This window comes from Lipotes vexillifer, unplaced genomic scaffold (genome assembly GCF_000442215.2).
Source record: "Lipotes vexillifer unplaced genomic scaffold, Lipotes_vexillifer_v1.1 scaffold1265, whole genome shotgun sequence".
In the NCBI taxonomy this organism is placed as follows: domain Eukaryota; kingdom Metazoa; phylum Chordata; class Mammalia; order Artiodactyla; family Lipotidae; genus Lipotes; species Lipotes vexillifer.
In genome coordinates this window covers 107611-122235 of record NW_006788179.1, presented here as the reverse complement: position 1 = coordinate 122235, position 14625 = coordinate 107611, and the positions used below count along the sequence as shown (strand labels likewise).

Here is a 14625-nt window from a genome sequence, read left to right as displayed (position 1 = left end):
CTCTAGCCCACAGCAGAGAAGTAGTTACTCCCTGTCTTGCATACTTTGTTATTTTCTTCTTCTAAGGTTTTTATTATAAGGACTAATGCCTATTGGCCTTTGCATTAAAATAAATATCATATAGTGGTAGTATACATAAGTGCAAGCCACTGTTCTTAGGGCTTTACAAATATTAATTTATTTAATCCCCGCAAAATAGATGCTGCTTTTATCTGCATTTTACAGATGAAGAAACTGAGGCACAGAGAGATGAACTATTCCAAAATCACAGGACTGGTAAATGGCAGCAGTGAGGTTTGAATCCAGGAAGTCTGGCTCCAGAGTCCATGCCCTTAACTTACTCTGCTCTGTTCTGCCTGAATAAGAATCTACAAAGATCTTTACTCAGGACATGAGCCTTTGTTCAACAAGGGGGAAAAAGGTGTGTTTACTCCTTCCTATGTGATTTATTTGATTATATTCTAAAGTCTTTCTTCATGCCAATAGAACTCCACGTAAGTACTATACTAAATTTTCCTGTACTGAAGGCATATGCGATGGTTACCTTGATTGACACATAAAATACCCGAAACAAAATACCCCCAAGACTTGAGGATATTTTGTTTTGTGAATTAGAGACATGAAAGGATTACCTAGGTATCAGAAGTGTTATAAGCTCACATCTGTAAGTCTTTCTTGGAGATTTTCATATTTCTTATACAAGAATGTTCCCTGTCTGAAATATTTCAGTGTTCACTCTGTATCTGAGCTTGAAAATTATCTAATCCTTTTTAACTGTTAATTTTCAACTACTTTTTCTTCACACATGCTTTCAATAAAATGTTTAACACTTTTTATGTTTTTATTCCAGTTGTCTTGAAAACATGCTAGTAAACATGCAAGCATATTGTAAAGGTTTAAAATTCGTGGTGTGTATACATATATCAACAGGAGTTATGAATTATGTATATCTCAAGCCTATATAAATTAGATTTTGAAGAACAAGCATCACAGTACTCAGGCAGGTCATAATAAGAGATTCCATGTGAAACGTAAAAACTACCTTGAATAAATTATCCATAAGTTAACGCTCTCATTAGAATGACATATTTATTATTTCTGGTTCTGTGACATTCCTTTAATGCACTTTGACTAACTGCTCTAACAGCATGTTAAGAAACCATTGCAGGTCTTTTTCCCCCCTTGGAATTAGCAGACTTTATTTACATTTGAACTAAAATAATTTAAAATAATATAACATTGAAAACAATCACCCATTTCCCAATGTAGAATACCATTTTCTTCTGCCCAGAAACATTTAATTGAAGCAGGATATAACTTTAGTAATTATTTTTGCACGGAATGACTCTAAAATTAATAGTCAATTGTAAGACTTTAAAAATTGGGAGATTGACAATCAAAACAATCTTAAATGCTTTTTTTGTGTGATGAAAAGGAGTGATCCTTTAATTCCCTCACACACATTAAACTGATTTCACAGACTTTCTGTACTGGTGTTTAACATAGTCAAGTGCTTGAGGTTACATAAAATAAACAATCTTGAGATCTTATTGCAAATGTTTGCAATTTATGATGTAAACTGATTTGTGAAAAAATAACAGGATCTCATGTCACCGAAGCCAAAAAGGCATTTTTCAGAAATCAAAATAGTTCCGAAATTTGAGCATTGCATTATGCTAAAGTATTACCATCTGAGGATCTAAAAAGTTACAAATCTGGGGGAAAACTCAAAATAGATATTTATCAGCTCAGCTTCAAGCTAAGGCCTCCGATCTCAATGGGCCTCCTGCATAATAGGGTCTTTAACACTAATGATGTTTTGAGTAAGCTCTTTTAATTCAGTTTTCCCCAGGGATTTTATAGCTTGGGAAGGCTTTGCACACCCTGAAAGATTTGGGGGAACAACTGGGGGAAATTTTAATTATTTATTGCGATTATTGAGTTTGGACCGAAACAACATGCATGTTGGGGCATATTTGAATTTAAAGTGAAGCTTTCCTCCGACCACTTCTCAGAGTGGCTCTGGAAACTCAGGTTTTGGAATCTCTTGTTCACACACCCAAGCGCCTGCCCGGGTGGCCGTGGCACTCCGGGAAAGCGGGCTCTGCTCGGGCGCCTGTGGGAGGCTGGACCCCCGAGGGACCGGCCCGATGGGAAAGGAAAGGCGGCCTTGGTCCTCGCTGAGTCTCGGGAGAGCGGACTCGGGAGGAGGCGAGGACGCCGCGGGCGGCCCTGACGCTGGTCTCACCGACCTCGCCTGGCTCAGGTACAGCCGACGGGTCTGAGAAACTGGCCTTCCTTCTTCTCGCCCTGCCGGGCTGCGTCCGCGGGCTCCTCTGCCATCCGCGCTCCCGCCAGGACCCCATCCCCGCGGGCTCCGCGCCCAGCCCAGCCGGCTCCGGCGGCCGGTAACGTTCCAGCCGACGTAGGCCGCGCTGCCGCGCCCCTTCGCTGGTGCCTGGCGCCCGGCCGGCCTCGGGCCGGACGCAACGCCTCCTTTGACCTCAGGCTCCCTGAGCTCAGCTGCGGGGACAGGCTGGGCTCCGCGTCGGTCGCGCCCTTGGCTGGGCCCCGGACAGAACTGCAAACCACCGGCCCCAAGTTCTCCCGTGACCTGCGACCTCCCTCGGGGTGTCCGGGGAAACTTCCGAGCCTGCGCCGGGGGCTGGATTAGGGTTGGGGCTTGGAGCCTGCCCGTTCGGACCCAGGACCCCGGCGCCGACGGGAGCCAGCCGGAGGCCACTGCCCCAGGCGGGAGGCGCGGCGCCGCGGCTTCAAAGCGCACCCCGCCCCCAAGCAAATGTTTATTACGAAAACTAGGGACGCTTGTCAAGTAGAAGACCCGCAAGGCCTGAGCTCTGAATAAGGCCCAAGTCCTGTTCTGTGGTCTTTGAAGACTAAAAGATGAAAATAAACATATCACCCACGTGTACGCGGAGGAACAGCTTTGAGTGCGAGCTCAACCCGGGAGAGGGCCGGGTTGGGGAGGAGGGAGCAAGGCCCGAGGATACGGGGTTTTGTCGCAAGGAGGGTCTCCTCTACGCATCCTCCGCCCCCTAGGGGGCCCCAGGGGACACTCGGGACACCCTCAGTTTTGGCGGAGGGTGTCCCCTATCCCAAGAGTCCGAGAGGGAAGGGAAGGGAAGGTCAGGTCCTGTCCCGGGTCTTTACGGTCTGTACCTACCCGCAAACAGGCAGAGCCTTCGGGCTTAGTAGGCAGTATTTCTTCCGGGAGAGGGGACGGGAGGAGGGAGGGAGGGAGGGAGGGAGGGGCTCCTCGGTATCCGGAGGATGGCTAAGACCCGGCTTTTCCTAAACACGATCCTAGCTTCTCCCTTTCCCTAAATTTAACAAACGAAAAATCTGTTTGGGCCAAAGCGCTAAATTGAAGTGGGAGGCGGGGGACCCGCTCTCCCCGGCACCCCCGCCCCGCTTCGCGGCTCTTATCTTACTCCCAAACCGCCACCTACTCCGGGGAGGGTCGGCGACCTGGGACCAAGTGTCTGTCTTGCCACAATTAACCCAGGTGGATTTCGCATCGCGTGATCACGCTTTGTTCCTCCCCAAAATGTTTCCCAAATGAACTTCAAGGGCGAAAGTGCAGCAGAATGAAGAACGAGAGTCCGTCTTGGGGAAGGGGGTTATTCTATGTTATTCTACATGTTATCTGTTCCTTTATTGATTTGGTGTAAAATCAATCCGGTTTCTGTGCTGGGTGGATAAAATGGGGGCGGGCGGGGGGCATTTCCTCTCTGGGCTTCCGAGAGCCACAGAGCCACCATTCTCACGGTCCGGTCCCTTGATTGTCGCACATAGGAGAAGAGGCAAGCGCTTTTCCAAGTTGGTAGACCTACAAAAGCACTGCGAGAGAGAGAGAGAGAGAGAGAGAGAGAGAGAGAGAGAGAGAGAGAGATATTGATTCATCAAAAAGGAAGAAAGAAAGACTATCCCGGATAGTTTAATAGTAACAGGAACAAAGATGACGCGAACCCCATCAAATGAAACAATACTATTTTGATTCAATTGATCGCAAAGTGTCTTCAATTAATAACTTGGCACTTATTTAAAAGGTTTAACAGAGGTGAGACCGAAACATTTTGTACCGACAGCACATCATGAAATAACAGAATCTTCTTTTGTTTAAAATAACTTAATACACTAGAAAAAATATGGCAAATATAAATAATTTTGTTTTCATGGAGAACAAATAGTTACAAAGCTCAACCGCACACCAAAGTTCAGCTAAAAGAGCTTTTCCTCGTTCTTGTATAAGGGATTAAAAAAACCCCAAAAACTAAGGAGGCTTTTTTTTTTTTAGAGAATTGGGATACAGATTGCTTAGTTCAGGGTATCCCAGTTTAAATAGCTACATGAATTGAGACAAACAAAAATATTACTTGAATATACACCCTTGTGAGATAAAATGCAAATGTTGAAAGTCAACTATCAGTTCACACGTTATAGCCAAAATAAACTTTGTTCGTGTTTATCAACATATTTTACACAAACTTAGTGCCTGTATCTATCTGGGTGTTGTTTAAAGTGAGTGTGATGGGACAGAGAGGGGGAAATAAAGCACGGTCCTCAAATAGGATTTTAGGAAATCTGCAAGAGGGAATACAAGAAAAGGGGGAGGAGAGGGGACTTAACACTGAGCGCCCACTATGTATCAGGCACCACGTGAGGCGCTGTACCTTCACCGTTTCATTTATCTTTTCTTTTTCCTTTTCTCACATTTTCTACCTGCCTCTGTTGTCTTGGGACAATCAGAGTGTAACTTTTTTGCCCTTCAGACTTTTTAATTTTGTCCCCCAGGATTAAAGACGGGACAAAAATAAATATAGATAGAAATATATATATATATATATCAATTTCCAGATGCTTTGGGTATTGTTTTTATACTGAAAATGAAAATGGAGTTAAGTGCATGTGAGTAAAGCGGGGAGGGGGGAGACACCATCAATGGAATACAAGTAACATGCAAACCGGAATTTACTGTCAGCAGTCTGGACAGTTCTGCCATAATAATTTTCTCAGAGAAATCATCGTCTGTGGTATCATTTTTGTATTAATATTTTTTTCTCTCCTTGTTTTTATACTGTCTTCCCTCTTCTTGCTCTTCCATACTGGTGGTTTTTAACTCAAAGCACCTGATTCAACGTAAAAGGAGGCCCGCCTCTCATCAAATTTCTTGTATTAAAGTGAACTTCGCAGAAAAAGGTCAGTTTCAAAACCTGTGAACTTCCCAGCTGCGTACATTTTTTTCATCTTAATTCTTTAAATAAGTATACCTCTTCCTTCTGTTTTGCCTTCTTAGCCCATTTTAAAAAACATACACTTTAAGTTGGTAACTCCCCCCCGCCCCACCGCCGTCCCAATTCTCTCGAGATTCGTCCAGGTTCTTTTTCCATATTTTTTAATGTACAAAATACTTTAAAATTTTTTCTTTTTTGTTCCTTGGTTCTCTCTCCGATTTCAGCTGCTGACGAATAGCAATAAGTTCCCTTTCTCTATTTATCTCTGGTTTGTCTTTTCTACTTTTTTTCCCCTCATTTTTTATTAACAGGATTTTTATTTCTACGCAAGAGTCCATCGTCGCAGTTTTGCCGTGAGCCACACACTCCGCTGTCCCAGCACTCCCTTGTCCAGTCTCTCTCCAGACCTCCCAAACCCAGCCCTACAAAGCCAAATTCTAGGCCCTTGGGTAGGTGAATGGTCAGGAGCCACGGAGCAGGTGCCCCTCTTGGGATCCCAGGTCACGCCCTCCGAGTCCGGGATGCGGAATGGGGCAAGGGGCGATCAGCGGGTGGAAAGAGGCTCGGCTCCAGAGGTCCGGAGCAGGTAACGGAGAAGCATTGGGGCTCGGAGGGCGTGCAGGGTGCGCGCCGCGCTGCAGGCGCGACGTTGGCGCTGGCGTTGGCGTCACAGACCCAGGGCGGCCGCGTGCTTTTTGGCTTTCAGTCTGAGATCCGCGATGCTGGAGTTCTTGCTGGTAGTCTTGGCGGCAGCTGCGGCAGCCACGACGGAGGCGGCAGAAGCTGAGTCCGCGGCCAGCGTGGCGAGCGGCAGTCCGAAGGGCGGCGCGGGGAACATCATGTAAGGCGCGTGCGCGGCCAGGTGCGGGTGCAGGTGGTGGTGCGCGTGCGCCACGGCGCTGTCCAGCTGCAGCTGCGCCTGAACCTGAAAGGACAAGGGCGTCACGTTGCAATGACTATCCTAGGGTGACAACAGAATAGAAACAGAGCATTAACGGCGTCCAGCTTAGCTCGGGTAAGGCTGGGGCAAGGGACGGGAAAGGGGCATTTGGCTGACCTTATCAGTCTGTTACTGAATCTGGGGCGCCACAGGGATATTCCAGTGACCCTGAGTCTCTGCAACTAGCTCAGTGTGGCCTATCCCCTTGAGTCCCAGGGACTCCCGTCTGCAGAAATTGTGGCCGCCCCCTCGGGAGCTGGGTCCATCAGAAGGCGACATTGCTATTGTGCTAATACATCACCCTCCTGAAAATAACAATGTATATTGGACAGACGACGGGATGAGGGTCATTACCCTCCTATTTTGATGCTGTCGTACACCTTTTACCCTGCTACTAAAACACTGAAGTACCATTAAGCAAATTACAAAACTTTAAAAATGTCACCTAGGAAAGTTGTTGCATCTTCATCACAACTGGCACAATTGTTAGTACTTCTAACATTTACTGCTATTAAAATTACCTTGCTATTAAAATTATCTTGTTAAAATGTGGATTCTGATTCAGAAGGTCTAGTGTAGGGCCAGAGATTCTGCATTTCTAACAATCTCCCAGCTGATGCTGATGCTGCAGACTAGGAGATCACCTTCTGAGTAGTAAGGGTCTCCTTTTAAGATTCCCCTCTCTCTCCGGTCATTCTCTCTTGCTTCAAAAGCCTAGCATCAGGATACCAGAATCCAGTGGTGCCAGGAGAGCTAAGATCTGCCTAATACTAACCCTCAATACACAGGTGCAGCCAGGTGTCTCCTCCGACCAGGACACTGGCATCTGAGAGTTAATTCATGACCTCACAGTCCTACGGAGCAGGGGGCCTGGCCATGGGGAAGGTCAGGCACTGGTTGGGAAAGGATTGCACCCTTAGGCTTGGAGAATGGGGAGTTCAGAGCACTGGGATTTCCCAGGATTAAATCATTGCTGCAGGCTGTACTTTTAAAATATAGTCTTAAAGGTTTCTGTATGGCTAAGAAATGGATTGCAGCCGCAAGGTGTCCCTGGGAAGACCAGTGCTTCCCTCTCTACTAGATATGAAGCTTTGCAGCTTTAAAAAATCAAGTCTGAGCTGGGAGTGTATTTATTTATTTATTTATTTGTTTGTTTGTTTATCTTCAGTCAGAGACATTTAATGTGAATAAGAGATAGAAAACACCCAGAAAAATATTTAGAGAGTTGCCTTAGAAACACCTTAGGACTAACCTCTGTACTGGATCTGACAAAATCTTAATCAGAAGGCTTTCCCTTCCTCTCCCCAAGTGCAATCTTCAGTGCATTTTTAAAGGACCAGTTGCTGCCCTCAGGCCTCTGTGGGTTTCCCATGAGGACAGAAAGGACTAGGCATGTAGGCCTCTGACACTGTATAGGTTTTTAAAGGGGAGTAGGCCCACTATGTCATCTGAAAATTGATCCTCTACCTGTATATACACCTGTATTGGGGCTCAGAGACAGGGGATGTTCAACAATTCAGGCAAATATCCAGGTCTTTTCACAGTTAAAAACAGGTTGAAACTGGGCTGTACTTGCCTGCTGAAATGGCATCCTTAAAGCACCTACATTGACGTACGGTGCTACTCTACAAGCTTCAAATTGGCTGGCAGCCCCTATGAGGACGCCTGCAAAAAATGGGGGAACAAAACACAATAAAGTGAGATTAACATGTCCAGCATTGTTTTCCAAGGTTCCAAATGGAACCAAGATAGAACTATTTCCTTTGGAATTGTACTGTTATCTTCCTAAACTGCTGCTAAAATTAAAAGCAATGTAATTTACTCCCAAACTTTAGGACTCTCATTAACTGCCTTCAGAGCAGATTTTTAAATAAGGACCATAGTTATCTTTGACAAGGTTCTTTTCTGTCTTCATAATAACAACATCCCCTAATACTCTTTTTACTTAGAGTATCAAATGTTCTTTGTCTGAGAAGCATACCTTTATGCAGTTGATTTTCTTGTTTTCTACATTTAGCTCTTCGATTTTGAAACCAAACCTACAAAGTGGAGGAAAAAATAAAACCTAGATGTTATGACTCAGAGTAATGTTATAGGCAAGGACTGGGAGATATAGCAAGCAATCTTTGAATTATATACAAGAATCTTAATTTCCAAAGTTAAAAACATAAATAAATGACAAAAATAGAAAGATTTCATATACTTTTGTGAGATAAGTTGTTTCTTGATAAATTACTGTAGTCCCGGTTTCATGTTTCCACAGTTAGAATCCCTAAGGCCTAAAACTCGCCCTGATACCTGATACTAAAGTGATAATGGGTTTAGATGTTTGCCCAGTAAGACCTGAGAAGAAAATGCTCATTAATAGCCTGTAATATTAATTAGTTTCATCTTCAAGAAAAACCAAACACCAAAGCAAATAGTGACTCTGTTTTTTGTTTTTTTTTTTCCCTGGGGGTGGCGGGATAAGAGTGGGGGAAGAGGTAATTAGTGTCATAAAAGCCTCACTACAAAGAAGTTTAGAATTTCTCTGTTCCTCTGTGCAGCAGAGTGTAACATGGTAGCAGAATAATTGTGCCATTATCATGATAATCTAATTTGCTTCTGTAGAAAAAGCCACTGAGTACAGTTAGGGTAGTAGAGAAGTGTCCAGAAGATAGATCAAAATTTAAATAAAGTATGAAAAAATAAATACCAGCAATGAAGTTCACTTATTATGAGAAAAAAAGAAAAACATTCTGTGAAATGGGAGTGGGGTATGAATCAAGTAACTGCTGGATACTATCTTCTCCCAGATATTACCTTCTTAGATAAACTTGCCAACTTTTAGAGGCAGTATGGCAGATTTTAAGACATTTAAATAAAGCTTGCTTTTATACTCCAATAATATAGCATTATGTTCCAATAACACAGCATATTGACTGATTCATAAATTAATATTAAAAAACATGAAAATAAAATATTGCTTCAGAACTTTCTTCTTGTTTTTGAAAGCAAGTGTCATAGTCAATGGAAATCTTCAAAATTTCCCCTGCCATTTAGTGTAGTAGAAGGGTAGATTTCATGCCAGGGTGGCATCCTTTGTGTACCTCACATGGCCTGAGGCTTTTGCCTCTTTTTTCCCCTAGAAGAGTTGGAGCTGATACACTAATGCTCACAACTGTAATAATTATCATCATGTCTTTAAGGGGTTGCTAAGCCTCTAGAGATCTCAGTGCACAGAGCAAAGTAGGAGAGGCTTAAAAAGGAAGGCTCTGCTGTTGATGCTGTGATGACCAAGGCAGCCTATTATTACTTTTCCCCTTTAAAGTGACTGCTCTGTTTTTGTCCTGATCCTATTACAAGATGCGGGGAAGCCCCATAAGAATTGCATAGTTCGCTGCAGATGGTGGTCTCTAGCCCAGAGACCTAGGGAGTATCTGTTACAGTGATACTTTGTAACAGCTGCAGATGTTCAGGCCTAAAACTGCTCCATGTGTTCAAACAAATAATGACTATCATTTTCTATTTTATTATTTGAGTGGAAATACAACCTGAAACATTTAAATTCGTTTTCCATAAAACTAAAAGGATATGTATGCATGTATGTATGTAATTTTTTTCCCCTTAAGCGCTCCTGAAGCCTACTTTTCCCATTACATTCACCTCCACAACCGGTAAAGAAAATCTGCTCCAATGCTAACTCCATTTAGTGTGGCACTTGCTGAGGTCAGATTTTGGAAATGTCAATATTAAGATATGTGGATTGTTTTAAAATCAAGTTTCTGTACGTTCAGGTTCACTTCCCTGGTTAAGCGAGAGAACAAAGAGTGACCAAACGCATTTATTTCTCTGCTATTTCACACACAGTTTGAGATCAACCGCTAACGGCAGACTGTAAATTTGTGCACTTAACAGTTGCTAATTTCTTTATAGTCTGTACATCTATAAACCTAATTGGCATATCCGCTTGGCAAACCTAGATCCCAGAGCAGACCCTCAAGGAAACCCAACTCCGCTGAACAAAATATTCGTTGTAACTTTTAAGGCATCCAGAAGATAAAACGTTTTCTGTGGGATTTTTTTAAGGCTTGTAAAAGTAGGCCCATTAGGATTAAACCACATTAAAGGCATAGAGAGGCGAGGGTCGGGGGTGTGGTTTATAGAAACTCTGGGAGCAAGCCCAACACAGCTTTCTTCTGCTGGGAACATATGTTGGGATGGGGCGGGGCGGGCGGGGGGAGCACGGGAAGGCTTTAAGACCAAGATCTACTTTGGAAAATAAGACCTCTAGCAGAGACGTCGCTTCCCTTTTCACCTCACTCCAGACATTTGGACCCGCACCCTCGTCGTGTGTACCCCAGGCGACTCTCCAACCCCAGGCATGCCCCTCCTCTGCTCAGCGCGACCTCCTCACAGGCGGGTACCTGCACTCGGGCCTCGGACAGCCCCAGCCGTTGGCTCAGTTCTTCACGCATAAAGGCGTCCGGGTAGTGAGTCTCGTCAAAAAGCCTCTCCAGCTCGTTGAGTTGTTCCAGGGTGAAATTGGTCCGACTTCGCCTCTGCTTGATTTTGGTCTGGCCTTCGTCCTCCATCCCTTTCGCATCCTCTTTGCGATCCTTCGGTTCCGGGGACACTGGAGAGGGTACCACGAACAGGACCGCACACGTACGTCCACGCGCGCACACAGCAACACACACACACACACACACACACAAAAACAACACAGCAAATGCCATTACCAGATCTGTCTCCAGAAGGATGGAGGATCCTGCCCCCTCCCGGAGTTCCTGTCCAGTTCCTCACCCGGCTGCGAGGAAAAGGATCCTGGAGACGCGAAAAGATCAACTCTGGGCGGCCGCCCGCGGGCAAGGTGGGCATTCACCCACACATCCCTTTTGCAACTGTGGCCTCGGCTCACCTCCTCACTATTCAGCCCACAGTCCCCTGCCCTCCCCCGAGAACACCAAGTCAATTCCACTAACCCTCTCTTGCATTCACTCTCTCCCACTCGCGCACAAAAATCAAAAGCGCCGCACCGGGCGGGTCACAGAACGAGATACCGGCGGGAGAGCGCAGCGAGGCCATGGACTGGCCTCTTACACCGGCCATTCCCAGAGTGCTGGGCCGTTGTCAGGCCAGCAGTGGCCGCCGCCGGCTCTCTTGTCTCTCTCAAACTTGCTGGTCTAATTTGGGAACAATTGGGCTGAAGGGTCACAGCAGGAGGACAAGACCCCGGGGCCGCATGGCGGGAGCCACTTTCCCGGGCGCTCTGTGCGGACCCAGGGCTTGGACCAAATCCCGCGGACGGCCCACGGACAGTCAGGCAGTCCCTGTCCCCCCTGCCGAATCCCAGTCGCCTGAGCAGAGGCGCCCACGCCATGTTGGCGGCCTGGAGGGCTCGCTGCCCACACCCGGCCGGAAGGCCGAGAGGTGGAAAACCAGCTTCGGGGAGCCAGCGAAACAGACCGCTGTCTCTTTCGCTCCTTTCTCCCTCCCCATTGGAAAGGCAGACGCGACCCTGAATGCTTAAACCCACAGAGATCAACAGGTTCAAGCGGAACATTCGGGATCCTCGGTTTCTATTGGTTGCTCAAAGCCTTTTCATGCATCCAGCAGCTCGGATGTTTAATAAAATATGCATTTTTCTGCTCTAGGTTTGCACACATCCGTTGCCACTTTCCTGTCCTTCTTTCTCCTCCCTTTAAATACAGGAGATCCACGAGTGTGACCATACAGGGACACTAGAGGGATGTGGATATATATATATATTTAGGCCAAGGGACCGTGATCAGGGGAGCCAGTATCAACATAAGCTGCCTTCTGGAACCTTCAACCTCTGCGCCTGAGTCGGAGACTTGGGTTTTTAAGGTGCAAAAGCTGAGTTTGGATAATCGAGGCTGTTTGCAGTTCTTCCCAGCCCAGAATCCCGATCAGCATGGGTGTTAAAAATAATTTCCAGAAGAGCCGGCCTGCAGACAAATTAATATTTGCCCTGAGCTTGGAAATCAACAACCCCAGGACTTCGTTTGTCCACGGTTCAGACCCTAACTTTGTGGGGGGTGCCTGCTGGTGTACGCGGGGCCTGGAGCTGGGGACTCAGGCCCGGGAGGGTGCACTGGACCGCCTGACAGTTATGCTACCACTTTCCAAATTTAGGAGTACTTGGTTCCCCGTCTGGGAGAAGAACCTCTAGAACTCAGCCCAGCTTGGCATTCTAGTTACCGTGATCTTAAGTGTTTCCTGCATATCTACTTCTCAAAGTTTGTGTTGTGGACATTTGTCCTTCCTTAGGGAAGAAGTGGATACATTATAGCACAAACCGAAGCCAAGTTAATAGGAAAATATTTCCACAGATATTGCAATGAAATTTAAATATGAAAACACATCTTTCAAATTCTGCCTTTGGTTTTGTTTATTTCGTGCCATCCACAGTGGAAGCCTCTCAAACTTTTGGGGCTTCAAAGAGAAAGATGTCCACATTTACAGTTGATTAACAGACTTAATATAATCTCTATTTCGCCCCCAAATTTCCACTTATTGGCCTAAATAAGAACAGACTGTTATAAACGACTTAATTGCTTGCTTAAATATGTGATTCTAAGCATGCCACATATTTCCTTAATTGGAAAAATATGGCAGCACACCAGTTACTGCAGGCACCAAGTGCCAAATTAATTTTATTGTTGAACTCCTTTGAATTGGTACAGGACGCTCCACCATTTAGAAAAAGCCTTTTCCTAACACTTTCCTGGCACCAAAGGATTATCCCACCACAAAATCAGGGTACTGGATGATGCGATGCAGTAAAATTTCGAAAAACAAACAAACAAAAAAGGAGCCTAACGCATCTCCCGAAAGAAACAGCGCACAGCCTGAACCTTAGCCTGCCTTGGTCTCATTCTACCTTCACAGCTCAAAGAAAATGGGAAGTTTGGGTCCCTAAATTCCAGGCAGCCAGGGTCTTCGCGGAGTTAGCGGCGGCACGAAATCCGTCCGGGGCGACTCCAGGATGAAATCCCAATCAATCTCTCTGTCTCTGTATCTCTGTCTCCTTTCTCTTTTTTTCTCGGGCCTAGGAAAGGGGCTCCCGCAAACTCGGCGCTAGATGCTAACTGTAATCCCGCCGCCTGGCCAAGCTAGTGCCAGCACCCCCTTTCGCAGCCCGGCCCAGCGAACTTCCCCATCCGCCTGCGGGCCGTCTGGGCTGCGGGCCCATCCTCCCGTTGGTGAAAATGCGTTTCGGTGGAATGGGAGTAGCGGGAGCATCTGAGAAGGGCGCGCGCAAACCCCACACGCCCCCCCTCCCCGCACACACATTCGGACCCCACCCACGACCGTGCACACCATCGGACTCCCACCCCTCCATCCTCACTCCAGCTTCCAAAGCTGGGGTCCAAGAGCCCTCTCCGCGTCCCGCCCCCCTCCCCGCTGGGCCTTGGTGTCCTCTCCCGCCCGAAAGGAATCAGGAAGGCGGGAAGGGGAAGCGCGGGCGGGGGTCAGGCCGTTACCCTCGGTGAGCCGCGGGCTGCCCGGCTCCCTGCTTCTCTCGGCGGCGCCCATGTCCAGCTCCCGGACAGGAGAGCGCGCTCCTCCAGCTCCTCCGCCCGCTCCTCCTCCTCCTGCACCTCCTCCACCTCCTCCGCCTCCGCCTCCGCCTCCTCCGCCGCCGCCGCCTCCGCCGGCCGCCCGGACTGCGGGACTGCTGCGGTCGTCACGGCCCGGCTCCGCGCAGCCGGTCGGCTCCTTGGCCCCGCGCAGCGGTCCGCTTTCCAGCACCTCCCGGTACGTGATAGCCTCCTTCTTCTCCTTCACTTTCTGGTCAAAAGACTTCGAGACGAACGCCGTAAGTTCTTCCATCGCCGCCAATGCCCGTCAGCCCCGCGCTCAACGTCTCCCAGCCGAGCCCAGCTCTTTTTTTCCTCCTTCTTTTTTTACTGCTCCAGCCCCCCCAATAATAACACATCAATGGGACAGGGGTGGGGGAGGAGTGGGAGGAGGAGGAAGAAGAAGAAAAAGAAGAGAAGAAAGAAGAAAGAGGAGGAGAAGTAGAAGGAGAAAAAGAAGTAAGAAGAGGAGGAGGAGGAGGTGAAGGAGGAGGAGGAAGAAGAGGAAGAGGGAAGGGGCGGGGGCCGCGGGAGGGAAATGGGAACTGATGCTTCCCTGCCGGAGCGCGCTTGTTCAATGTTAAGATCTTTGACAATTCTTCCTGCGGAGAGTTCAGATCTGATAGCAACGCAGCGCTTGAAGTCTCACTATTTATACTTCGCAAAGGCGGCCCCTTGTTCTGAGTAAATTACCTCCCCTTCGCAACTCGGAGGGAGACCCTTCCCGGGAAGCACCCGCGCCACTACCTGGGGGTGGGGGAGTGGGGGTTGGGAGGTGGGGGTGATAGGGAGAGAGGGAGGGAGGGAGGGAGGAGGAGGAGGAGGGAGGGAGAGGGGGAGAGAG

The 14625-nt window shown here is 47.3% G+C and overlaps 1 protein-coding gene across 1 annotated transcript; it reads right to left on the bottom strand.

Moving 5' to 3' along the window:
* Window positions 1-5453: 5453 nt before the first annotated feature.
* Window positions 5454-14034, bottom strand: LOC103073422 (short stature homeobox protein 2-like). The gene is given in 7 exon segments (XM_007461277.1): window positions 5454-6216; window positions 7772-7860; window positions 8177-8234; window positions 10602-10810; window positions 13002-13034; window positions 13037-13081; window positions 13686-14034. Coding segments are annotated over 7 exon segments (1077 nt in total). The 3' UTR covers window positions 5454-5922.
* Between the last annotated feature and the right edge of the window lie 591 nt (window positions 14035-14625).